This window comes from Falco punctatus (assembly GCF_963210335.1).
Source record: "Falco punctatus genome assembly, chromosome: 3".
In the NCBI taxonomy this organism is placed as follows: Eukaryota; Metazoa; Chordata; class Aves; order Falconiformes; family Falconidae; genus Falco; species Falco punctatus.
In genome coordinates this window covers 95,741,414-95,768,743 of record NC_137582.1, presented here as the reverse complement: position 1 = coordinate 95,768,743, position 27,330 = coordinate 95,741,414, and the positions used below count along the sequence as shown (strand labels likewise).

Sequence of the window (27,330 nt, the reverse complement as noted above, 5' to 3'; positions counted from 1 at the left end):
GCGGGCAGGACCGGGACCCCCCGCCGACACCTACCCGCCTTGGCGTAGCCGACCACGCCGCCCGCCGCCACAAGCGCCGCGTAGCCGAAGCCCAGCCAGTCGTACTCCATCTGCGGGCAGCGCCGGGCCTGGCCCCGCCGCCCCACTCCGACCTTGGGCCGCCCTCGCCGCAGGCACCGCCCGCCCCGGGGTCCCGCCCGCCCCGCAGGCACCGCCCGCCCCGCAGGCACCGCCCGCCCCCGGAGGCACCGCCCGCCCCCGCAGGCACCGCCCGCCCCGCAGGCACCGCCCGCCCCCGGAGGCACCGCCCCCCCCGCCCCCCGGAGGTCCCGCCCACCGGCAGTGACGGGCACCCGGCCGGGTCCGTGCCAGCTGCTTGTCCCGGTCCAGCGCTCCCGCGGGTGCCTGAGATCTTTAATCACCGGTGACAAAAAGTGGCGGGGCCGGGCAGTGCCGCTCCGCTCCGGGAGGCGCATTCGGTTTCTCGCCGTGAATAACACAGCGGGCCGGGCAGGAACAACCCGAACCCAAACCGCCCTCTCCCGGCTGCCCAGCCTCAGCGGCGCTGGGGGCTCCCGGGGATGGCGAGGGGGTCTCGGTCAGCCCGACTCGCCCCCTGCCCCGGCGTGGGTCCCTCCCGGCAGACAGCCCCCCCGACCTGCTCCGAGGTGAGCCCTTCCCAGGGGCTGCAGCCCTTCCCCCCCTGCCCCGGCGTGGGGTCCCCACGGGCTGCGGGGGGGGATCTGCTCCCCCGGGGGCTCCCCGGGCTGGGGGCACAGCCTGCCCGGCCGGGGGCTTCACCGCGGGCTGCCGGGGAACCTCTGCTCCAGCGCCTGGAGCCCCCCTGCCTCCTCCTGCCCTGGCCTGGGGGGCTGCAGGGCTGTTTCTCTTCCTCCTCTCCCACAGCTGCCACCGCGCAGTGCACGTTATCACAGAGGCGCCACCACCATCACTGATGGCTCAGCTTTGGCCAGCGGTGGGTCCATCGTGGAGCCGGCTGGAGCTGGCTCTGCCCAGCATGAGGATACCTCCTGGTGCCTTCTCACAGAAGCCACCCCTGAACGCCCCCACCACCCCACCCCACCCCCCGCTGCCACAACCTTGCTGTGTAAGCCCAATACAGATGTATTTTCTGTAAATATAAGAAGGCAGCTTATATTTAAGTCCCCCTTGCTCTGAGCTCCATAATCTGAGCTCTTAAGACCTCCTCTACTGCCCTTAATAGTGGGTGCATGGATGACTATGGATCACATTTGCTGAAGCTTGTGGACTTCCATGGAGACGACTTGATTTACATTTTTGTGACATTAGATGTGCTGCAAATACTTGTGTTTTAGGCACACAGGGTTTGCAGTGGAGCTTGAAGCATCTGGCCAATATAGTGCCAATGACTGTCTGCAATGACTTGTTGATGAAAACCAGGCTGGCTCCTTTGCTTAAAAATAAGAAGGCGTCTGGATCCCCCAGTAACTCTGCTGAGGAGTGTGGGCACTTGCTGAGCGATGGTGGTGATGGGCACAGGGCACAGTCCCCGGCACCACACAGAGCAGCTGCCCTGGCACCGTGGTGGGTGCTGGGTGCAGCCCCAGCCCCACAGGGAGGGTGCAGCTCTTGCAGCCAAGAAGGTGGGTGGCAGGCTGAGCTGCGTGAGGCACGTCGAGGGAGGTGATTCTTCCCCGCTGCTCTGCAGTGAGGCGCAGCTGGGGTGCTGGGCTTACTGGTGCAGGCATGGACAGCCCGAAGCAGAACGAGCAAAGGGCTCTGAAGATCGTTAAGGGTTTGGAACATCTTTCATACAAGAGGTAGTTGGAAGAGCTGGGACTGTTCAGCCTGGAGGAGAGGAGGCTCAGGGGTATCTTATCAATGCATATTAAATATGGGCACAAGTTGAACAGGCAATTTCATTTAAGCGTACGTGAAGTCATTTTAATTGTGAAGGTGGCCAAAGAGGCACTCAGGCAGACCATGAAGTCTCCATCCTTGAAGATACTCAGCACCCAACTTGGACACAGCCCTGAGGAAGCTGACCATGCTTTGAGAAAGGGGGTTGGACTCCGTGGTCTCCAGAGGTCCCTTCCAAACTCAGCTGGTCCATGATTCTCTGTGACACAAGCTCTGTGAAATTGGCACAAGTTTTCCAGCCAATCGGTGCCTGCTTCCATCCCAGCAGTGCTCTGAGAACTGAGCACCGAGATCTGTGCTTATGAAAAGATCTTTTATGTATTTTATAGAAAGGAAAATATCATGAGGCCCATCTGACACAAGAAGCAAACCCCTGGCAGAGCTTGTTCATTAATGTGTACCCAAAGGTTTACCAAACCTGGCAAGTGTCAAGACCTGCCTGTAGAACAACCCAGATGACTTGTTGATCATATTTTCTGCTTTGTGGGGTGTTTTTTTTTCCCAACTGCACTACTGATGGTAGCTGTGTTTGGGCCTGGATATATTTGCAAGGAAAAAAAATATCAGATCTGAAGCTTGCATGCCGCAAACTATGGTCAGACGAAGTCCCTCAGAAGGCAATGAACTTTCTGTCACACTTGCTTCCATACAAGACTATGAAGAAGACATGGGCAGGCTAGACCTTTGTTCTGTTCTATGTGACTGGTTAAGAGAGTAGCACAAACATTTCAACTAAAATAAAGCTAATAATGGCTGACAGCCTTTCACTGAACGAACAAAACCAAACCAGAAGGGAGCATCTATCGCAGTTCTATGAGCTCTACAGCAAACCAGCGGTTTGCCCCAGGTTATCTGGAAAAGAGGCTTACGCGGGACAAATGACACCGCAACAGTATTTTTACCCTGTTCAGCTTTTCGGCTCTTCGCATTCTCAGTTCATTCTCGTATGTGCTGTGTTTAACTTTTCCCATCTTTGTTTGCCTTCTCCTACCGGCTCCCCACTTTTGTTCTAAGGCTTTCTCTTGTCTTTTCAGTTTTCCTCTTCCCCGTATTCTCTGGTCCCCCTTGCTCTGAGCTCCATAATCTGAGCTCTTAAGACCTTCTCTACTGCCCTTAATAGTAGGTGCATGGATGACTGTGGATCACATTTGCTGAAGTTTGCGGACTTCCATGGAGACGACTTGATTTGCATTTTTGTGACATTAGATGCGCTGCAAATACTTGTTTGCAGTGGAGCAGGGTTTGCAGTGGAGCTTGAAGCATCTGGCCAGTATAGTGCTAATGACTGTCTGCAATGACTTGTTGATGAAAACCAGGCTGGCTCCTTTGCTTAAAGTAGGACCTTTGCTTTTGGTTTGAAATACCTAATCAAATCAGAGGCTAAGGTTTACCTACTATGTACTTGATGCCACGGTTTTGCCTTGAGTGCCTATTTCCAGGCCTGTTTCTAGTGCCTCTTTTCAGCTGCTCTGCCCAAAAATTGCATTCATACACCAGCAAGTTGTTTGCCATTCCTACCAGTGAGCCCTCATGCTCACACAGCAAACCACCACCATGACACCTTAAAAGCCACCATGAGCCAGCAGGATTTGCTAGGCAAAGACCTTTCCTTGGATGGCCCTTGGTGAGCATAGGCCTGAATGTTCCCTGGCTTCTCTGGCATGGGGAGAGGGAGGAGATGGCAAGCAAAACCCTAGCTGTAGGGTGGCACCGTGAATCTGGAGCAACAAAAATCCATCTTCATTCAAATCCATGAAGAATGGATTTATTTGCAGAGGGTCAGCAAAAGTGCCATTCTGCTGTGGAGTGCCGCCAGTAAAACTTTTTTTTTTAAGCCTTATGTCAAGATGTTACATTCATTAGATATTTGTGTGTTCACAGGCTGGTTCCTGGGGTGTCCTGGTTTCAGCTGGGATGGAGTTAATTTTCTTCTTGGTAGTTAGTACAGTGCTGTGTTTTGGCTGTGTTGATAGCACACTGATGTTTTTAGTTGTTGCTGGGTGACGTTTACACTAAATCAAGGACTCTTCAGTTCCTTGGGCCCTGCCAGCCAGAGGGCTGGGGGTGACACAGGACATTGGGAGGGGACACGGCCAGGACAGCTGACCCAAGCTAGCCAGAGAGGTATTCCATACCATATGATGTCATGCTGAATATATAAACTGGGGGAAGAAGGAGGAAGGGGGGGACATCTGGCATTATGGCGTTTGTCTTCCTGAGTAACCATCATACGTGATGGAGCCCGGCTGCCCTGGGGATGGCTGAACACCTGCCCGCCCATGGGAAGCAGTGGATGAATTCCTTGCTTTGCTTTGCTTGCGTGTGTGGCTTTTGCTTTACCTATTAAATTGTTCTTATCTCAACCCTTGAGTTTTACATCCCTTCCTGATTCTCCTCCCCATCCCTTGGGGCAGGGGGGGGAGCGGAGTGAGCAAGCAGCTGCATGGTGCTGGGTTGCCGGCCAGGATTAAACCACGACATGGGGGAAGCTGAGGATGTTATTGTATTCCTGCATATCATGGCATAACCCCTTCAGTGTCTTGATCTCTGATTCAGTGTGTGCTAACGAGCAGATCTTGGCACCATCCTCGATGACGTTTGCAGCACCTGCAGCTTCGACTTTATTCATTGTTGATGTCACTGCTGGCTTCACAGCTCACAGAAGTCAGGTTCACCAGTCTTTGTCACTTTAACTTAATTAGAAGCCAGCAACTGACTCAGAAGCTGGTGAGAAGATAGACCTACCAGCTACTTTAGTTTAACGCCTCCTGTGGCTGTGCAATGATTTATTCATGTGCAGCAAAGCTTCAGTCTTGCAGTTGTGGGTGCCAAAGCAGGGGATTTGTCATAGCTGTGGCACCCACAAATAAACTGAGACAAGGCTTGCAGAACAAGGCAGTGTGCTTTAACAGAGGAGTGGGATATTGCAAGAGAGCAAATTAAATCAGATCACGAGCCCATTAAAGTGTGTTGGATTTTGCTCTGTTCTGCAATTTTATTGTCGCCTCTCCTTTCTTTTATACCATTTCTGTTCTTCACTTGGAGGGGGGATGTCCAGTATTGGACCTGCATTATCTGGGGACTATATGACCCCTAAGGTGATAACTAATAGTAGTGGTAAAACTGAAAACATGAATACATCCACATTCCTTCATTTCTTTGTTATCCAATTTTGTAACCAGAATGTATGAGCTAACTAACAAATACTATATGGACATACGGTTTTGTTTAACAGTCCGCACATATTCTTTAAGAAACAGAACGCACACATTATTTCAACGTAAGATGTCCCGTGCAAAGAACTATCAAGGATGATTAACTGAAATAATTGCTGCTTAGGACAAGGCAACTTTGAAGAACAATTACATCCTGGGAAGCTGGCAACACAAGATTCTTGTAAGCAAGATAGATCTGGTACTTGTTGGACAAATAGCCAAAGATGTGTCCTTAAGCGCGCTACCTTCATTATAATGCTAAAAATCACCCCCCTCACACCAGATACCCTGGCCCACAAAGAGACCCTTCCCCAATGAGCATGCGTAGGTAACTGGTAAGTTTGCGTAACCCTTATATAGATTGCCGTTCAATCAGTGTTAGAGGTTCGGAAGTTACCAAATTAATATTTGTGTAATTGTATAAATCTGATTTTGGAAACTGTCAAGGTGTGCTAGTTCACCCTAGGACCCAAACTTGCACAACTTTGTATTAAAAGCAGTATCTCATATTGTTAAAACTTTTTTCCTGATTTTGCACACTGGGTAACAAACTCACTTTTCAGACAACAGCTTGAGCACACTTAAAAGGATATTTTGGTAAGCCTCTGCTTTTTATTTTTCCTTTTTTCTTTTTTTTTTTCCTTATTCTGTTTGTTTGGGGTTTTTTTTCTTCTTTCTTTTACTGTCCTTTTTTTCTTTTTTGTTACTAGGCTCAGCTTCAGCAGCTGCCTGGCTGCGAGTGCTGGGATTGTCTCTGCTGCTCCTTTTGGGCTGGCATAAATTCTGCTTGGCCTCTTGGTGGAGGAATGGATACAGCCAGAATGTGGATAAATCTAGCAGGAGTGGGAATGGGAGCACGGGGAGCCTGCTGATTTAGGCTGGCTTTTGCAGCACTGCCACCAGATATCAAGCCGTGAGCTAGGTCTAAGGCTTGCCCTCCCTTCTCTTCAAAAAATCCTGCTTGTGCACCTGCTGTCCAGGAATTTAATCCAGGCCTCTAGACCAGAGCCCTGGGGCAGGATTTGCACAGATGCCCGGTTTGCAATAGCAGGCTGAAGCCCTGCAGCAGGGAGGCACGGCACTGTATCTGGCTTTTCTTGGATCCACTCTCACAGCTGTGTTCCCAGTGACTCCTTCGCAACTGCTGCAGCCTGGCATGCACTGCCAGGCATTCCTGGCTGCTGTGCACACCTCTGATGCTGCAGGCACACATGGAACATACATTTTCCTAGGGATGGGCGATTTTTGGAAGTATTTGGATGCGTTCAGCTGAAAGGGAAATAACGTCAAACCCACAAGTTATTCACAATAGGGAAAGCAGACCTGTGGGCACACACGTTGTGTAAGCCCGAAGCTGCAGCTTCTGCTGATCCCAAAGCTGCAGCTCCTGCTGATGCTGGCTGGCTCTGGGGAATGCATGGCCACGGGGTCTCCGTCTGCAGCAGCTCTGCTCATCACCCCACGCTGAGCACCACCTGCCCCAGCTCAGCCTGGGCTGCAGCCCTTCCTGTGGCTTGGCTCAGCCCCTGGGAGCTAACCAGGATCCCAGCTCTCAATTAACTTACCCGTGCTGTGCTGTGGGGTGGAAAAGGAGCACCTGGTGGTGCCTACTGGACCTGAAGAAATAGTGTGTCTTAGGAAGATAAAAACTTGGGAACAAACTCTCAACTCCCACATCCAACAGGTACTTTAAAACCCAGTAGGAGAAAGTTCCACTTAATTTGAGACTTAGCAAGCACCAGCCGTGTCAGCTCATATGTCCCACTGCAAAGCCAACTACTATGCTGTAGAGCCATATAGAGGAGCACTCCATGTCTTGCACGACTACTTGCATTAATAGACCAGTTAAACAAACCCTGATGATAACTCTGAGTTTTCCTAGGCCAAGTGACAGCGAGCAAGGGGTGAAGCAATGGTGATGTCTCTTCCCTGCCACTGACAGAAGGTGCAGTGCTAGCTCCTCCAAATATCCTCTCCTCCCTACCTCACGTATGGAGTGCCATAGGAGGAATGAGTGCTGCTTCTCTCTTTTGTTTTTAGAATATTCAGCTGAGATGCCAGGGAATGGAGGAAAAGCATTGCAGTATCTAGAACAGGCACAGAAGTCTGCAGGGTCATGGAGCTGCTGCTACAGCATCATACGGTATGGAAAAACATCCTCAATGTTAGGAATGCACAAAGGTTGGGGAAAGGAGACTGATGATTTTTGTTCATGGGCCTGAATCCTAATCACAAAGTGATGACAGCCTGTGCCCATGTACTTGTTGTGACTTCAGGGCTATGTCCTGTGGGGTCCTGAGCCCCTCCAAAGATGGAGAGTGCACAGCCCCCCTGCGCAGCCACTCTCCTCGGAGTCAAAAGGCTGCGGTTGCACATGCCTTACACCTTACAGTGAGATTGCAGCTCCTTGGGCAAGGTGTATAAAAAGTCTCTAGGAGCTCAACAAACAGAAAGGCAGCCAGTGGGTCACATAAGCGAGTCAAACTGACTTCAGTGGTAAGCCCAACTTGCTTGGAAATCCCGTTAGAGACAGCATGTCCCATCCCGGTCAGCATCTCAGTGAATGACTGAACTGAAAACTTTGCTCTGCTGTTCATACTGATTCAGAAAGGCAGCACAAGCAGCACTGGGAAAGAGTTTACTTTTTTTTTTTTTTTTTTTTTTTCCCCTCGCCAAAATTGTAGAAAACAAGGAAGTACGGGTATGGGTTGCTCAGAGCACCAAGCTTCCTCCATGGAGCTGCACCATGGCTGCTGAACTGAGTCGTTGTTACTGCTGTGCACGGGAGGCAAACCCTCCTTAACATCCTTCCTACCATCCTTCCTCCTCCAGTTTTCCACCTTTTCCTATCTTACTGCTATCCCAAAGTACCACTAGTACCAATAGGTCTCACTGGTTTAGATGTATTTCTTAAGCTCGGCTGCCAGAAATTCTTTTTCTCTCTCCTACAGTGACTAACTGTAATATTCTTTCTTTTTCAAGAAAGAAGAGGCTGATGAGGCAGATGTTGCACTCAAAAATCAGTCACACAATGAAAACTTACGAATTTACTTACAGAAAAAAAATTACCTGGAATAGCATTCATGAAAACAAAGCCTCTAAACCACAGCTGGACAGAAATCTGCGAGGTTTTTCTGGGTTCTTACATAAACAGGTAATATAACTCAGTCTTAAAATATCTATATTTATTCAGGCTCAGAGTACAATACCCTTCTATGTCCATGGCTTCAAACTGCCACGCTTATTGCTTCTGCTGTTGGGTGATATTTTGGCACTTGCCTGTGGAGTTTGAACAGTGAAATATAACCGTGTTTGTACTCTGGGCTGCTTTAAATATTTATATAAAATGGTGCGAATGCCTTTATTTTGTTTGAGATGTTTCAGTTTTGGGGGATAGTCAGCTTGGGGAAGGGAAAGCTGGGTCCAGACCTCTCAAGATAGATGCCTTAAAACTCCCTTTTTAAAAGATCAAGTTCTCTCTGAAATACTTCTGTCTTCAGCTGCCATCACGGCAGCAAGTTAGCAATGCCCTCTTCTCCCCTCCAAAAAAACTGAACAGGATTTCCACCAAAGTTCTGCTCTGGAGGTAAATTCTCGGTGCCTTTCTGCAGGGATCTGCATTATTAGGTGTTGGAGCTATAAATGCAGAACAAGCTGACTAAGGCAGATCCTACCTGTCCAGAACCTTCCCTGCGGGTCACCAGCCATGCTTCAGGACATCAAAATATGATGTGCTGTCATTTCGGAACAGTTTGCAATCCAGTTTGTTAGAAGACCCTGAAATTAGCAATGGTTTAATAAAGTTGGTGGTAAAATTGTGCTATTATTCAGGAGGTGTTCTTTGAGCCATCATCGCTTGTCCAGGAGACGGGAGAGCAGCGCACGCTCCTTAGGTTCAGGCATCCCTATTTATGGCTGACTAGGGTGCTGATGTGCCCCGTAAATACAAACATCATAGCTACAGAAGAAGCATTCCTAGTTTTGCTTCCTTGCTTTCTTCTTAAGAACACGATGACCCATACCCGTAACTTTTACCTTCTGTTTGCCATATTCAAACCCCCCGAGCGCTGATATTTTTCCCCCGCTGCAGCACGCCCAGTCTGTGGAGAGTTTGTCTGCTTTTTTTTATGCAGACTCGGAAGGGAAAATCTGCTCAGGTACTTGATGCCCCCCCTCTAGTGGCTGTTATTGGGGAATAAAACCAGGGCTGTGATGAAGCAAACCCCAAGGTTAAGCATGTGCATTAACCATTATATGAAGATGAAAGGAAGGAAACGTGGGAAGAACACTCATGCCTTACCAAAAGGTGACAAAGAATTACTGAGTTATCACCAGAGCTCAGTTACTGCTCTTGCAGTCCTGAAAATATGTATTTTTTTCAAATTTCAAAATATTGCTGCTGCTTTCCCCGCTTTCCATCTCTCCCTCTGTGTCTTTACACTTGACAATCTAAGGACACTGGTGAGCTGAAATCTGTGTGTAGAGAGCTTTTTTAAGTGATTCAGTTCTGTTAGTTGGCCAAATAAGACAAATATGGAAGCCCCCATTTTTCAGACACAGAGAAGGGCTCCTGTGCCTGAAAGCCTGTCTGGTTTTTCTTGTCACACCCACAGATCTAGTAAAAGATGCTGTTTTCTCTTACAAAGCTTGCTGTGACAGATATTGAAAGAACAGGTATGATCTGGGAAGCAAAGTGTCTTTATTCCATTTCCAGTACTTTTCCATCAGCTCTCTGCAGTAAATACCAGTATCTTTGACAAAACGGTATCTGTACGTACGGCCAGCAGCTGTGTTCCTGCTTGGGAGATCTTGCTGACTGTGACCTTTTTGCTTACCAAATGTGCACGCTTGTCTTTTAGACACAAGAAGCGCTAGAGATGCATGACTGTTTATATTTTGATAGTAAAAGGTGGCGATGGCAGTAGAGCAAGACAAAAGCTGGGGCTGGAAAACAGCACATGCAAAAAGGCAAAAGTGCTAAGCTCCTCCAGCTGCAAGAGGAGCTTTGCCCTCATGTCTCTTGTTGGATCTTTCACATTTTGGCCTCCAGGTGTTAAATTGCACCTCGTGGTGAGATTCGCAGGCAGTGCGGGACAAGCCAATCCAAGCTGCATCTACAGAACATCTTAAAGAAACCCGTCTCATGAGTTTATGCCTCCGGCACAGCCGAAATTAAGATTGCTGCCGCTATTCTCTTGATCGCTTTTATGGATGTCGTAGCCTGGGGTTGGGCTAGCTAAAAATACCAGTTGGGTTCCACCTGCACCTCACTCTGGGACAAGGTTCTCTGCCGATGCCTCAGCTCCAGGCACTCTACAGTCAGGGGATATGTTTTAAGCTCAAACTTATTTGCAAACATACAGGTGGAGTTAAAAAGCCACTTGAGGTCACCTGTTCCATATACACAAATGCCTCTGACATAATGGCCTGCCAAAAGACAAAGAAAAAAAGCAATGTCAGAAGCAAGGATCCAAATCATTCTTTTTGAGAAGTTTTATCTGCAAAGCCTCTAGGAATAACCTACAGAGCCAACACGCTAGCAGGCCTACTGGGCATGCAGAGAGAATAACTGTGAACGATGGGATGAAGTGAAGAAAGTTACTGCAGAATAAATAATGAGCAAAATAAGGAGGTAACTCAGAAAAAAAGTGTTAATACTTGAAAGTCTTTCTCAGATAAGGACAAAACACAGCAAAGGGAAATGTCCTTCTTTCAGTGTAGAGAAACCAATACTTTTACTCATACTAGATTTTCCACTGATTAATTCTGGGTGATATTGGTGTAATTTCACTGATTTCAATGTAGAAATGTCAATGTGAAACTGCTGTAATTGAAGCTGACTGAAGTTCTCAAAATTTTTCTCCTTAATAGAAACAACTATGTTATAGATCAAGAATTCTTGAAATAAAATTTGTATCATTAGCATTTTGGTATCCCGTTTCTTGTCGCACTTGGATATGTCAGAAGTAGTAGCAGCATGTAATGTACAAACCAGTGGCTGAAAAATTAAGTGTGCCGTACAGAGGATGATCTGCTGCTAATGTCATGTCCTGAAGTAGCAGGACAGAGGAAAACTCAAAGCTCAGCCATCACCATCAGCCCACAGCTCCATAGGTTCCCCGTCAGCTGTGGCTCCAGCAGGCATGGTACCCAGCTGAGAGCTGAGATGTGTCCAGGTTCACCCAGGACACCTGTCCTGCGCGCTGCTGCTGGCTGCAGCACAACCGCATCCCAGCACGGAACACACGTGTGGGCTGTTCCCACCCACCTGCAAGAAAATTCCCACAAGGTTTTCAAGAAAATAGTGGGCTAAAACTCATGTGAGCCTTAAGTGCTGCTAAATATCCACCTTCCCAAGGCTGATATATCTTATAAAACTACTGATGAAGAAGCAACTTTCCAGCTTTCTCTCTGTTTATGTGGCTGCTATCGTTCACATACAGACTATGAAGGAGATGATTCCTTTTTAATGTCATCTCGCTGATGAAGCACTGTCTAAAGACTTGCTCACATTATGGTTAGAGGCTGTAGGAATACAAAGGCAGCAGTCACGTGGTTTTTACTATATGAACAGGTAGAAGAAATGGAGAAAAATGTACACATTACCATGACAACCTCCATGGCTCTCTTCCATATCCATCCACTTCACCGCTTTCAGGTTACCTTCCCACGATGCATTGGGCATGGACCCCGGGACACCTGCAATTAGGCAACAGAAAATCAGATAATTAATCCTTTCAGCAGCTATGTGTTCAGGTGTATGTCCGCTCTCTGGGACCTTTCCCTACAGAGCTGGGGTGCAATACGTAGGAATATGCATCAACAGATGTCTGGCTGCTAACCTTGTCAAGTTTCTTCAATGAAAGCAACTTTCATGACATAAACACAATGTCAACTCAAGAGATCTAGACATTTCACACGAGAAATAAAATCCCTCTTTTGCAACAGCCTCACTACGATACCACATGCGTGTGTAGTCGCCCACGGAGTCTTCCCAACCCGCACGGCCCTCCAAGTGCTATTTGAACACTGGGTCACCGACATAAAATGCTTTCACATGAATTTAGTGGTAATTTTTTTTTTTTTTTAAGAAGAGACTAACAGAACAAATTCAAGCGTGATCCAACTGGATGGAACCACTGAAATTCAATTGTAGCCTATAAAGTTACATAATAATGTATACAAGCCTAGGCAGATCACAGGACCTATCTAGAAGATAAACTAGTAAGAGTGCCTCTCTTTGTCCAGCTATAACCTGGCAAACACTCATTTTGAGTCATTAAGGGGAAAACGCCGAACATTCAGTGGTTGGTAATAGCTGAAGAGTAAACAGGCAACATGGATGCAACGTGTAGGCAGCTGCTGTGAGTCGGGGGAATTGCCGTACCTTCAGCACAAGGCAGTAACCGTAGCACCGTGCCCACGGGGTGAGGTGTTTGCCTTCGAAAGCAAGAGCAGATCAGGTGAGTACAGCTCAGGAGACCGCCTGGCCTGATCTGCACTGCAGTATTGTATTCAATTCAGTGATAGAAGTTTATTGAAATATTTCCTAAAACTGCTGTCAGAATACAGGAAAAAAAAAGAAAAAAAAACCACAAACAAAACCAAAAACAAAGCAAAAAAAAACAAAGGCATAAAATAATAAAAGCTTTCTATGAACTCATGCCTTTCCACAAATTATTTTGTCTTTCTTACTGGCTCAATCAGTTGCTGGAGAACAAAGAGCCGATACAGACTCTGTAACCGCCACCCAATGGACAAGCCGCTTCTCCGAGAAAAGCTGAAAAGCCCCAGTTTCTCACGGCAGCACAAACACCTGCGTGCAACTTACTCACCTGCTTGGGACAAACCTACCCATCTTGTACTCTTTCCTGCCCAGCAAGCAGTGCCCCCCGCTGCACCTGAGCTGTCAGAAGGCAGAGCAGGCAAGGCGTGGCGAGCCAAGTGGCATGCCAGCAAGTACAAAAATGCCGGCGTCGTTTCTGCTTTCCCATAACAAAGCAGAAAAGCAAATGAAAAAGACTGACTTGCTCAAATGCAAAGAATTACTGCGAGTGTCACCGCCGGGGCGTACCTGGGGCTCAAGCTGTTTAACAAGTGCACCAGCACTGATGGTGGCAGTGGCCAGGGGGGACAGGATTTGTCCCAAGGCAGCTGCTCCCCGCTCCCCCCGATGCAGCAGGAGGCTGGAGCAGGGGGGACAAGGTGAGCTGGGGGACAAGGTGAGCTGGGGGACAAGGTGAGCTGCCTCCACCTGCTCAGCACCCCCCCAAGCCCCCCCCAGCACCTCCTCCCTGGCAACACTCAGTCATTTTCATCAATCTGTAGTACACACAGGGAGTGGGGACTCCACCAGTAATAACAATAGTAAGTATTAATAAATACTAATAACCCCTGATATCAGCCTAATTGTAGCTGATGCAAAAGTTAAGCTGTTTGAAAAGCTAGACACGTTCAAGTATTTTTCTTCCAGATTTTTAAAAGGGACATTTAAAGCCTGTTAATCCTGGTTCCTCCTGTTTTCCCTTCAAGGGGAATGCTTGTGTGAGTGGCAGGGAGGGAACCGCGCAGCTTTTTATGAAGACGTCTTCATAACATTTGTAGTATTATCTGTCACTTGTACTAACTCCCTACACAGAAAAGACAGCCATTTTCCTTGATTTACTCTGCGATGATAACAAAGACTTTCCGAGCTTGTACAAAATGCATAATAGCACCGGTTTGGGGTTGTGGGACCTGTGCAAAGACAAGGAAGCTGAGCCCTTCAAACATGATTTTAACTAAAATAAAATTGACATTTTAATCTCCAGTTCTGACCTCTCTCTTTCTTTAACTCTAATCAGCTCATCTTCCTAATGTAGGCTGTTTATTTTGCTGGTTAACCACAATCCTAAATGAGGTGATTTGCCAGCAGTTCTGTAAAGCGCAGTTTCAGCTGGTGACTGCAGCACACACAAGAAACCCTCAGTGCTGAAACAGCAGCCAAGAGTGTGTCATCATCCTAACCTTGGTGTTTTCTGAAAATAAAAGGTGAAAGCAAAGTGAGATTTTGTTACTGTTTTGCGTTTTTTCTGTTCCTTTCCTAGACGGCAACAAGTACAGTACCTCTGAAGTTACTATAACCCAACAACTATTTTGCTTGTGAGCTTGAAGAGAAGCACAGTGAGGGACAAATGAGACCCTAAAGGCACTGAACAGTGTCGGGGGGGGGGGGGGGTTGGGGTTGGAGTTCGGGGGGGGGTTTAAGAAAATGGATGGGAGAAAGGTTAAACATCAGGGCTGGGTTTTTTTCTGTTTGCTTGCTTTGCTCTGTGTTTTTAAGGATAGCTCGTTCCTGGTAAGTAAGGGTGGTGGTTTGCAAATACCGACTCACGACTTTTATATCAGATGCAAAAAGACTGTATGATCCTCCAGCAGAACCACCACAACACTTTGTCATAAACAGAGATAGGCGGCAGCTGTAACCAGAACTTCATGACTCTGTTTTTCCCCCTCTGTATATCTGTATATTGGGTCATTAGCAAATAAAATAACATGCCAAAAAGTGTGGGTTTGTCCTGGGGAAAATTCAGAAAAAGTTACTCTTCCACAGAAAGCATTAAGCTAAAGATAACACTTTATAAAAGACAAAAAGAGGCAGTGATGGCAGGGGATAAACACTTTAAATGGGCTGGAATGTGCATTACCATCCCAAATTAAAAACCTGTTTGTAACAGATGGTAGTAAATGTGGTGTGTGGATAGACTTGGTAAATGCTGACACAGTGGGAAAGCAGAAAGATGACTGACAAAACAGGAACGACCCCAGGACATCCACAAAAGCACTGGAAGGCACTGCCTTCCAGAAATACTGAACTACTGACTCCACATTATTCACCATCACCCAAATTGAGTAAACTAGGCATTTCTGGAAGTTAATTAAAGAGCGGGGGAAAGCATAGCTCAGCACTGGGAAAAAAATGGATTTACCATATTTTCCTTGAAATATTTGTTTCAGCAACTGATTTCAAATTCGTACACTGTTTGGGGGCTTGTTCTTATAAATACAGTTTGTTTGTGAAGTGGTGCTGATGGTGAAAGTTAACAGAAACTTCGGCATGAATTGCTCGCTGTACTTCTATCCAGCTCTTTTCCAAACTGCAGCTCCTGTGTTGAATCATCTGATGGATAAGAAGGAGAAGGTCTCAGCTGTAGTAGCTTCATTTGATGATACATCTTGAAAGACATTTTCCTGAGCAGTTATTGACCCATAGATTAACCCCAGGGTCTTTGGCAGGGTTGCAGTCCCACCTGAGACGAGCTGAACTCCACAAGGCTGTTCAGGAGACACCTGCTTCCCAGAGTGGGAGCCAGCTGGACCTGTGGGGACACCCTGGGCGCTGAGGACAGCCGGTGGGATTGCTGCTCCACAGGAGCTGCCGGTGCCCACCCCGGCACCATGAGGCATGGTTCTGCCAGCTTCCACCTCAGCTGCCCAGGCAGGGTGCTGGCAGCCAGGTTTGTCTCTCAACACGTGTAACGTACCTTTAGGAGATGAATCTGCTCATAGGTGGAAGGAGACAGATTCAAGCAGCCTGACTGGAGTTCCCCCCTAACAAAAACAAGGGATGTTGGCAACTCAGCATCTGGGAACGTCAAGACAAGTCTCTGTTACTGCAGCTGGACTGAAGTTTAGTTGCTTACATGCAGGAGTGGGAACAGACATTACCTGATGCCAGAATTTAGAAAGAAAAGAATTCTTCCTTAAATTACTCCCATCTGATTCTGTTCTTCAAGGGCTTGTGCTGTTTGAATCTTATTATACCAATGTCTGATAGTTGTAAAGATAATCAAGTAAAGGAACACAAGCCCATTTCTTAGCTGTGACTTTTCAAAAAGACCTGTTGAAGACATACCCTTCCTTCTCTTGTCATCACCAAGTAGTGTTTTAGTAAGAAGCAAACAATTGGTTGTAAAACAAAGTATTGTTCCTACTGAAAGCAGTGCTTAAAATCCAGCGGTTGCAGACTGCACAGAGACCACAGGCTATTTTAAATTATATCTTCTCAGATGAACCAAATATCTGGTGGACAGGGGACAAGAGTAATTTTTCAGGGAATTCTGCTGTGAAGAAGGTGAGTTTTTGTGACTGCTGCAACTGTGTTGCAACACCTTCGGTTAAGTAAGTTTTTCAAAGGAGAAAGGTTTTAACTATGAGATTACAACAGCTTTGTGGGCATGAAACTCAGTAACAGTCACAGGAAAATCCCTATTTTTTATGCCTTACTCCTATGAGAAGTTCTTGCTCAACCAGGAAGTCTCATTATAATAATGGAGAATATGAACGAGAGAACAAGGATTAGTTATATGAGTAATGCTGCAGACGCAGATACAAAATACCTTTTTTCTAGAACGTGGCTTATCCAGCGAGCATCACAGTCTGGAATCAATACTAAAAGCTTCTGCGTCTCTGTCTGTCTTTTGAAGGGTGGGCACTAAGCTAAGGAAAAGGAACATTACCAGGCAGAACAGAACCCCAATAGTGCATATTAGTATGATGCATGCATTGAGGAGAAGGTTGTTCCAAAGACCTGTCTACAATATACCGAATATACAAGATACCAAAGTAGTTTTGAATGATTTGCTGTAGTGAGAAACTCAGTGCAAGCTAAATCGTCTGGAAAAAAACCCCCACAGGCCTGCTTGTACAAGCAAATGGCCATATAAACACTTAAAAATAAGGAATTGGCTAATGTGATTGATGAACGTGCTAGCAATGCTAGTCAGAATTATCCGGTCTTACTCTCGGACCTCACATCCACACCCAAGGGATGTGAATGGAATGTTCCTTGAGAGCCACCAGCTCTTGTTTGGGTGTAAAGCTACTGCTTCAGAGGCACTGCAGTGACACTGCAAGGACACCTCCCACCTCTCGTGACAGCCTGCCAGCTTGACCCCCAGCAGCACCCACCACATGCCTGCCACTACCTGAGACACACTGTGCCAGCTGTCCTCCTCATTTTTCCCTCTACTGTTCAGCTCCCAACTGAGGACCTGCCAGCAGGATGGTGCAGATACACTTTCACGGTTTGGGGGTGGTTTAACACTCCAAAGAAAACTATCCACCTGCTTTAATTCTTTCCCGATCATTGGTAAAATGAATGAAGATGTCAGCAACCTTCATCCCGCTTGGAGAGAGCTGAGAAACATTGCCCTTAGACCCAATATACAACTGCGTCCAAAACACTTAAAATGGTGGTTGGCACAGGTGAATGAATTCTTGGAAAAGTAAGCACCAGCTGGAATGCAACGTCACCTTCCATAGATTCCCAGTTTCTGTGCCAGATTAGCAGCAACAGGAGAAAAAACTTCACTCAAAGATAGGGGGTTGAGGCTGCTAATGTCCCTGGGTGCCTGTGCTCGATGGGAAGCTGCTGGAGGCTCCGTGGTTCTGTGGCCTGCCCAGCGAGCTCAGAGAGCGGTCTGGGTTTGTGGGCTTGCACAGGACACTGTGGGCTACCCCTCTAGTAATCACCTGCCTGGTATTCATGCTGATGCGAAAGTTTGCCTGGTTTTGCAGCAGGTAGCGATGGCATGCTGTGCACCCAATGACCTTTTTGGGCTGGCACAAGAGCAAAAGTGGCAAGGTGCTCCTTTTTTTCCCCCCTTCTATAAGACACGTGATCCACACCTGGTCCCCATTCTGAAGGCTTCTTGTAGAAACCAGGAATAAATGTGGTTCTGCCCTGGCACTTTCCCTGCAAGCCCCTAGCTTCCCTTACACCGAGTGGCTGCCAAGCACCACTCCTGATCTCTCTGGAGGGATGTGTGTGACCAAGGCACAACCCAGAGGTGGCACCGTACTGCCCGTGCGTGGCTGGGTGAATTTTGTGCCAGCCAGAATGAGTGGGGATGAGAGGTGCATTACTGTAGCTAACCACCTCGCACCCCGTGTGAAGGCAAACCACCTCAGGCTAGTTGCTGTTGCTCTCTGCAGTGACAGGGAACAAAGAAATGCTGAGCATGGCACCATTGCTACATCGCCAGCATTTTCAGGGAGAGAAAAGAACCACATGCTAAGGTCTTGTCATGGAAGCTTAGAAGGGCTGCTCTAACATGGCAGGATGCATCTGCAGCCTTGCCCAGTTGCCAGAACGTACCTGGGCACTTGTACCAGGCAGGGAATGGGTGGGTGACTGCTGTAACAGCCAGTTGCCACATGCAGACTTTCTCTTGCAGCTCATAGCCTGAAGGGCTTGCTAGGGATTTACCAGCTCTTATATTAGGGCTTGCAACACTCATCACACCTCGGCAAAACCAAGACTGATGCCCCAGACAAGCGATCCCCCAGTAGCCTAGTGTGTTGCCACACTTCCCTGCCATACGTGCACCTGAGTTGGAAGGCATGGGTGCTGGGATGGGGTTATTGGTGCTGGACTTGGGATGAGATGGAAGAAGCAGTGTCTGGATGTGAATGTTCTCATGCAGATGTGGCAACGCAAGTCGAGACAGACATAAAAACACTGTATCTATGTGGCTGGGTTCTGACAAAATGGCCAAAATGGCGTTTATTATTTTTACATATGGCTTCTATATCTTAGATAGTACGTGTGTCAGACCCTGGTGACCTGCTGCAGACCCCAACATGCAGGGTGGTTTTTTGTGGTATCCAGGAACAAGGATCCTGGGTGAGCGCCAGAACCTGCAATCTCTTACACTTACCCTCAAGAAAGGAAAGCAAGAGGAAAGGGGAACATTGAAAAACAGGTGAAGTTCAGCATGGGGGAAATGGCAAGAGATGGAGAGCAAAGAAAGGATATTGAAGCAGGAGAAACGTAGAGCTAAATAAGGACCAACCAAAATGGCATGCTGGCAGGAGACAGCAGCTGCGGCAGAGCAGGCATCACCTAGCTACTTATGCAACATGAGCCCATGACATTTTGGAGTCTTCTACTGGCACATACTTGCTAGTGTGCTTTTTAGGACCAGCATTGTGCTTGGCAGTGGTGCAGGCTGTTCCCCAGCTGAGATCTTTGTGTCCCTCTTGGCTGCTGCAGTGCACTGGATGTGCTGCTAATGTACATCTTTTGGTTTGGTTCCACCAAAGAAGGAATCCACTTGCGCACTAAGACCATTATCTGAATAAAACTAGCGTACCATAAGAGGGGAACAGCTGGATGGAAAGCACTTCAGAAGCACGCTTCTGCTCCCAACTAAAATGTTCATTTTCATTCCACAATCAGCAAAGTAAATGTGTCTGTGCAAAGCCTGCGTCAAGAGTGTTATGCTGTGTCTGTGCAGCAGCGCCGTGCCTTTTGGAGGCACACCAGCTAGCTGCATGGTGGTGATTCCTCAGCTCCCTCAGTGACAACGCCACATGAAGCATATTCCTGAAGTTCTTGCTCCTCTTGTTCATGGCTCCGCACAGGCCCTTCAGTTGCCCTGATGCAATTTCTGTGGAGCCACAGAGCGAACCCCAGGGGGAGCAGCACCCTGCTAGGAATAATCCTTCCCCAAAAGCATCAGAGTGCAGATGCAAAACCCAATTTCTCCTGGTCATAGCTGGGTTTCTTGTTATGCCTTGAAAGCTTGTAGTGTTTGGCCAGCGTGGACATCGCCACGCAACACTCCATGGCATCTGTCCAGTGTGCTCGCAGAAGAGTCTCCCCCAAACTTCTCTGCTTCTTCACCTGGTTTATTGAGTTTTGACTGCAGTTCACTTCTAAATCCAGCTGTAGCCGTGGCCTCAGATGTAGCAGCTCTCCCTAGGAACCGAGATCCTTCATAACCTCTAGTGAGGAGAGTGAAGGGCACCTCAGGGCTGGCTCTGGTCAGAGAGCCTGTGGAGGAGAGAATGCTCTGCCGGCATCTTTTTGTGACTAAATATCTAAGACCTCATTTTCCTTTTCAGTACAGCGTCTCCATGCGTGTTGGTGATGTTTTGAAGCCAGAGGCAGTGCCTGGTACACACTGCACCTAGTGAAGCAGGTAGGAGGCAGCATCTCGGCTGTGTTTCCCAGCCTGCAGTAATAGTTCTGGTCTCTTTGCAACAGAGCAGAGAGGACAGAGACCAGCTTGCCAAGATGCTGTCAAGAGGGACCACGGAAAGGGTCTGGATAATATAGGACATTCTTGGTATGCCTGAATTTGGGAGAAACCTGAACAAGAAATTTGCAAAACAGGTGCAGGAGACTAGGAGAAATATTTGCCATGTGCACAAGTGTATTCAGTCACAGTTTTGAGAGAAAGGATGAAGATAGTGGTTAAAGTACTCTGGGAGATGAGCCTCTTACCTAAATACATACTGCTGGCCTTTGATTTATTCCCTGTCCCTGGAACACCCTGGCTGTTCCCATAACCACCGAGCCCTTTCGGTCCTGCCAGCACAGCCATTTATAGGATACGTAGTGATCCAGGGCAATGACTGATTACAAATGAACTCTTTTACATTTTCCAGGCTGGTGTTAACCCAGATCATTTAAGACAAAGATCATCTGTACAGATGAACCTGATGCCAGCAGCACCCCTAGCAGAAAGGTCAAAGTGGAAAATAGATGCTATTTTTACAGGATATTGCAGTAAACTACCTGTGGCACACAGGTGACATTTGTTCATCAGACTATGGGCTAGTCCTTTTAACATTTATTTTGGCATTGAGGATGCACTCTTTAATATTTCCTTATAGCTTACTCGTCAGTTGGAGGGTGTGCATGGGATAATCTTGAAGATTAAAACAGACAAAGCCATGACTTGTTTCGCTGGGATCAACGTGAAAGAACTTCCTATAGACAAAATCTGTAGCACAAAGACCTGAGCATGTGAGTTTTAAACAGGCAAAGTTTGCAAGAGTGATATAACCCATGGGACTTTAAAGTTTGTATCTCCATATCCTCATTTCCTAGAAAAAGTCTTAAATGCAATAACAAACATATGTTCAGTTAGCAGTATTGCATTCCCCAAATACATCTCATCTGCATTGGGGTGAAAATTGTAGAGAAACTGTTAGTACTGGTAAAACACGTGCAATGCCTTTAAATATCCTGCCCTACCCTTCCAAGTTCAGATGTTAAAAAAATATCTGTACACAGGTGGCATTGTAGAAGGTGGCATGAGCCAGGCTCATGGCTCACTGTCACTGAAAAGGGAAGGTCTGGCTCTTGTTCCTCCTCTCCTTCCCATTTTCCTCTCCTTTTTGCTCACATCTGCGTGTTTGCCCCCAGCTTTAATTTGTGCTGACTTCAGTGCTGGCCAGATCCTCCACCAAGTCAATTCAATTCATACACTCAGTCAGAAGGAAAAGGAGACTTGTTTTTCCTCAGATCTAGTGAGTTGAACTGGCAAAGCTCCTCGCACAGGACTGGTGGGCAGAAGGGAGTGGAAAGAGATGAGCAGGAGAAAATTTCCTGTTTTGGCAACAACGAGCTGTTAGCGCTCAGCCACCTTGTGCACACTCACCCTTGGTAAAGGAGTGGGGCCAGTGCAGAAGTGCCGGTGCAACCACATGTGTTATCTTGCAGGTGAGCCAATTCCCAAAAAGCAGCTGAATCCAGTGCATTAGACTGGGAGTCAGGTGTCAGTGCTCCAGTGCCGGTTGAAGACCTTGGGAATACCATTTCACCCCTTTCTGCCTGCTGCTGTGAATGGGAAATAATAGTACCGATCCCCCTTGTAAAAGCATCTTGCACGCTCACATCTGTATGAGAAGTGCTGCTATTACTTCTCCTGACCTTTATTTTCCCACTTGAACAATGTGTAAGTTACTAGGGGACCAGCGTATGTGTGCATCAACGTGTGTGTCCGTGAGTATGAAGGGTTATCACCTGAGACTGCCTGCATCCCAAGTCATGCATATGCTGTGACCATATCGCATGGAAGTGGAGACAGGACTTTGGCTCGGAAGAGGATTCAGGAAAGTTCCCCTGAAGGACTCTGTAGCATGGGCTGTGGATGCACGCCTCTCCCACGGCAACCAGAACCCCGTTTCTGCTCTGTGTGCTCATACTGCTGGCCTGGGACGTGACCACTAACCTGCACTGCGGTGGTATGTGTTTCTTGTGAGACCTGGGGCAAGTCATTTAGGGCCAGCCACTTCAGGCCTACATATTTTGCAAATGCTTTTCTTTAACTGCCCCGTGCTTCTCTTGCTTATCTGAAAAGTGACTTTCAAAAATTTTCTGTCACACGGGAGTCATGTGGGAGATAAGTGGCCTGAGGTAAATACCAAAGATAAGACTGTTATTTGAAAAGCAACTGAATGGGAATTGAAAGTCATAAAATCATAGAATCATTTAGTTGGAAAAGACTTTTGAGATCACCAAGTCCAACCATAAACCTAGCAGTGCCAAGTCCACCAATAAACCACATCCCTAAGCACCACATCTACACATCTGTTAAATATCTCAGGGATGATGAGTGAACCGCTTCCCTGGGGAGCCTGTTCCAAAGCGTGACAGCCCTTTCAGTGAAGAATTTTTCCTAATATCCGATCTAAACCTCCCCTGGCCCAACTTGAGGCCATTTTCTCTTGTCCTATCACTTGTTACTTGGGAGAAGAGACTGACACCCACCTCGCTACAGCCTCCTGTCAGGCAGTTGTAGAGAGCGATGAGGTCTCCTCTGAGCCTCTAGGTCTTTAGCCTTTAGGGGGCTAAAAGAAATCTTGGTCTTCATTGCATGACTCTGGGTAATAAGCATGCTATTTAAAGATTTGGGGGCCAAACAGTCTTTTTTAATCTTTTATCTGAACTGAGATTATCACAGCTGTCTGAAACCACAAATATCTGTTTGATTTAGATCTTTCATGATATGCTGTCCATCCAAACTGGTCCTTAAATGATCTCTCTGCTAGCCTGGAGGCCTCCAGCTATTGGTTCTAACAGCTAGACCGCTGCCTGATACCATTATCTCCCTTTGATATGCCTGAAAAGCTAAAAGAAAATGGTTTGGTTAAACTTGGACAAGAGGTTTTTGTTAGAGCCAGGAACTGAGTCCCAGGCTAACACCCATGCACTGGGAGGGATGACTTCTCACCCCAGCATCACTCAGAGCTCTCGATCTGACTCAGACACATTCAGAGGAGTGTCTCACACCCTGTGCTACACTTACAAGATTGGATTCAAAATCCTGGACAACAGCAGCTCCTGAGTACCTCTGTCAGAGCTTCATGGCCACATTTTACATCCCTAATGTAATGGCAGGGAAAACAAGGAAGCGGAAAAAAACATACCTGCCATGGAAATGTTGCATGTGTACTGTACACATGTTGTTGTACTGTACACAGTGCAGTACAGCAAATGGCAACCACCTAAAGTTTTCTGATTGTGGAAAACATCTCTGGTCCCAGGTTGATTGCTTCTGAGGCAATAAGCTATAACAAGATCACAGCAACCAGCTTCCTGGAAAAGCCAGCTAGCTACAAATAATATATGCTAATGATTACACCATTTGTGTATCTTGTGCACGCCAGATGCAGAATATCATTATGGGAAGAGCAAGCACTGTTCTTGTAGAGGGTTATGTGGTAATCTGAAAGCAGACTGGCCTTGCAAAACGAACCCAGTGTCTGCTGCTTAGATTAAAGTAGACATGCCCTGCCTCTCTGTTACTGCCCCATTTTCATTTCCCGCAATTACAGTAGGGAGAAAGTGGAAAGGAAAAAAAAAAAAGTCAAGAGAAGAAATGTATCCTTGCTTCCATTCCTCACATCCCTGCTTTGGGCTGCTGTGAAGTTCTAGGGAGTCAGGAGCAGTAAATTCCTACCAGGTGCTTCTAAAAGCAACGTGCGTTTAGGAGAAGGCCTGTGCATCTTCTGATCCTTTCACAATCATATGAACGAAGTAAAATTAATTGTAGATACATAAGGCAAAGATGAAAATACTGGCTCTGATTCTGTTTCTCTGAACAAATCCTTGACCGTGTACAATGGAGTTCAGGCAACAGCTATGAGCACCTGGGGGTTTTGCAGGCGTTATGGGAGAGCTGGTGTGTGTGCATATACGTGTGCCCACAGAAAAGCACATGAAGACTAGAAGAAGGTTCTAGCCTGAACTCAGATTTTCTGGCTCTGGAATAATAGATAGAGATAAAATTTTGTGGAAAAATAAAATTCCCCTCAGAAAAATTAATATCCTGCAGAAAACACCTTCACTACTATGTTTACACAGCTTCTATATTTGAATCTTTATTCCTTCTTTTCTCTTCATCTCAATTTTTACTGATAAAAGCTCTAAGCCAGCTGAAATGTCCAAGAATTTCAATTTGAACTTGGATGCCCTGAGCTTCTTGCTGCTCAGACGCAGAACGGCAGTGCACATCACGCACGGTGCAGTCCGCCCTCCCTCAATGATCAAAAAGGGCAATAAGCCTATTGATAGATCAGCCTTTTACATCAGTTATGATCTGATCACATTTTTCACCAAGGCTTTGTCAAAGTCAGCCTCAGATATGTGTGTGTGCGAGTGCACGTGCACACCTCTGCGTGCACGTGTGCACCTATAGAACAAAAAGTGAAAGTGTGCTCACCCGGGATCCTGTTGAGCGTCACCCAGAAGTGCTCATCGGGGCTGTAGGTGTCCTCGGACCAGGCCAGCAGGTCGATGGCACGCTGGTCCTCCAGCACGAACTCCACAAAGGGCCGGCTGACGGCCACGTACGCGGAGCCAAAGTAGATGGTCAGGTTGTGCGGGGGAGGGGGCTTGCGTACAAATGTCCACAGCATGAAAGAAAATAAAGAGTATAATTGCTCCCTGTGCACATATTTGGTGCGGGCGGTGATGTGGGGGGGCTGCAGCACCCCAGGGGTGAGGTTCTTCCCCCTGAGGCCCTTCAGCCACTGGACAATCTCCCGGTTGGTCTTCAAGGGGAAGTCCTGGCCGCAGGTGTTGAGCAGGTAGCGCCAGGGCACGGCCGAGGCCAGCAGGTCTCTCATGCAGTGGAGGTCAGCCCGCAGGCGGGAGATGCCTCCGTAGACCACCCGCTCTGACCGGGAGGCGAGGAAGGCGTTGGGGAAGCAGCTCAGCAGGCGCCGCACCGCCTGCCAGAAGGAGGCCGGTGCCTTGGCGTCCACATGGATGCAGTAGATGTTTTGGGGCATGTAAACCGCCCTGAATAGCCTCTCAAAGGTCTCAAACTCTTTGTGCAAGGTCATGGCATAGGCGATGGGGAAGGCAGCCTCCTCAGCCGAGAGGGTGCGGGTCATGTAGTGGTTCTGCGCAACGTACTCTGTGCAACTGGATTCCCTGAATGATGTTTTTAAAGCATTTTCCTTCAGAAAGAACACCTTGTCTTCAATAAGTGCTTTACAGGCTTCTGCTAAAGTTGCGCTCACTGAGAAGTTGAGCCTCTGAAGAGATCTTTGTGCATGCAAATTAACAGCATAGAAAACAAATGGAAGAGAAACACTGAGAATCAGAACAGTGAAGAAGCAATACCTGAGTGTAGTCATCTGCTCAGAGAGAGTCTCCCTTGGCATATTGCAAAGAGATCAGATCACACACCACAAACAGCTTGTTTTGCTGTCGTGCTTCCTTTCTGCTGCAGAACGCATGCATCTGTCTGATGCATAGTAGGTAGCTGCTGTTCTTACTTTTGATATTAATAGTTGCATTGCCATTGTTGACATGGAAGCAGCCTAAGTAGTGAACCGCTTGCAGATGGAAGCTGCTCCACAGCACCCTGAAGATTAAACAGACATATTCCATAGTTACTAGCATTATATTATATTTATATGATATTTCAGTGCCCCTGAATTCAGCTTATGGGTATGTTCTTACCTGCTTCCTCCCCACTCTCCCTGTGTCTATCATATAGCTGTAAATCTTCCTGTGTGTGCATGCTGTGACAGGAAGATCTGATGTTTACCTCTAATTCTATTTTTTCACTTACAGGAACTTGGTGTTTTTTCGAACCACCCAAGTCTATCAGTCATCACTGTTCCAGAATTATGAAAGGCTGTCCAGCACACCACGCTACCATGCAAGGCCACCAGCACTAACACATAAGAAGCAGGAAAATAATTTTTTGCCTCTGTGTAGAGTTATGTCAGAGCCATCAGGTTTTTTGCAGCAATGTTTTCTTCATTTCTAAATTTGAAATTTGCCAAATGGTTTCTGCTAAGTGTCATGGACAAGTTGTGATGAGCTCCAGGCTTACATCCACCACAAGGAACTGGGTTAGCAAAACCTGCTACTTAAACTACTTAAGCTAACCTTAGATTTTCTGATGAGACATTCTTGTTTCTAAAAGCCATGCATGCACTTGGTATAACAACATGCTTATGCAATGAGACCTTGTGGCGTGGCTCTGACTAAAGTGAAATACTCGGTAACTCCCTCTCTTCCAGCTGTGAGTCTGTTCGTGTGGATCTCCTGCCATGAAACAACATGTTTGGGGCATATAAACTTTTTCCAACATCATGTTCCTTTGCTCTAATGCGAAGTAATGCTGAGGCAATATCAGATGATCTGGGGTTATGCCAATAGATGTTTTGATTGAGCAATCCAGCCTGCTACGGAGTCAGAAATACTATCAGCTGCCTTCCAGCTCATGCAGACAAGTCACCTCAAGCACTGGCAGGTCCCTCCCAGAAGCTGCACTTTCCTCCTGTCCTGGCCACAGGCTCTGGGATTCTCCATTCAAACAGGCTGCAGGCTGTGGCTTCAGCCCGTCAGGTAGGTCACTACCTGCAATGAGGAGTGCTGGAGAAGCTTTGTAAGGACTTGTGGCCAGAATGTCCCCCAAGAGGGGCACCAGCACAGGACAGACCTGACAGTCAGGCTTACTGGGCAGCAGAGCCACTCCTCACCTGGGAGCCAGCAGGGACAGGCAGGGAGAGCTGTGGCCACACTGGAGATCCAGCACAGCCTGCCTGGTGGACACCAGCGCCCTTGGAAGGAGGACGGCTCCAACAGAGCCGAGGGGCTGGAATGGAGGTGTGCAAAGCACCAGGGAGTAATGGAGACTCACCTAGCACTGCTGAGAAGTCGTCTGGGAAATGCTGTCACAGCCCAGCAGTACAGCTTGGTAATAAAGGATTCCGAGAGGTGAGCAGACGCTGAGCTGAGACCACTCTCCAAGTCTAGCAAAGAAACGCACAGCAAACACTGCCATGAGGGGGAGATGTGTCCCAGCTCAGTTACTCGTGAATGCTGTCCTAGGAAGCGCAAACCTGCTTCAAACCCCTGTTCCTTCCTAATTTGATTGTTACAGTGAATAATTCTCCCCAGGAGCAAACAGCA

At 47.4% G+C, this 27,330-nt stretch overlaps 2 protein-coding genes across 3 annotated transcripts in view; both read right to left on the bottom strand.

The window, feature by feature from the left end:
* LOC308060543 (uncharacterized protein) overlaps window positions 1–491 on the bottom strand; it is a 3,910-nt gene extending 3,419 nt beyond the window's left edge. The window contains exon 1 of the mRNA XM_080379416.1: window positions 35–491. Coding sequence (XP_080235542.1) covers window positions 35–476 — 442 coding nt within the window. The 5' untranslated portion in view covers window positions 477–491. The remainder of the gene's footprint in view (window positions 1–34) is intronic.
* Window positions 490–27,330, bottom strand: GCNT2 (glucosaminyl (N-acetyl) transferase 2 (I blood group)). Of its 2 annotated transcripts, XM_080379415.1 has the most exons (4): window positions 27,059–27,330; window positions 24,617–25,768; window positions 11,724–11,816; window positions 490–10,544 (listed from the first exon to the last, which is right to left on the bottom strand). In XM_080379415.1, the coding sequence occupies exons 2-4, from the start codon at window positions 25,563–25,565 to the stop codon at window positions 10,354–10,356; spliced, it is 1,233 nt and encodes a 410-aa protein (XP_080235541.1). In that variant the 5' UTR covers window positions 25,566–25,768; window positions 27,059–27,330; the 3' UTR covers window positions 490–10,353. The 2 variants fall into 2 exon arrangements, with proteins under 2 accessions (XP_080235541.1, XP_080235540.1); XM_080379414.1 differs by having other exon boundaries at window positions 24,617–27,330.

Bases quoted from the DNA above. Each gene is read 5' to 3' on its own strand.
- GCNT2 (XM_080379414.1), bottom strand. From the start codon at position 25,565: ATGCCAAGGGAGACTCTCTCTGAGCAGATGACTACACTCAGGTATTGC. The intron at 11,817-24,616 runs GTGAGCACACTT...GCCTAATTGCAG, and splicing joins GACGCTCAACAGGATCCCGG to GTGTCCCGGGGTCCATGCCC. The intron at 10,545-11,723 runs GTAATGTGTACA...GTCTTTTGGCAG, and splicing joins GAGCCATGGAGGTTGTCATG to GCCATTATGTCAGAGGCATT.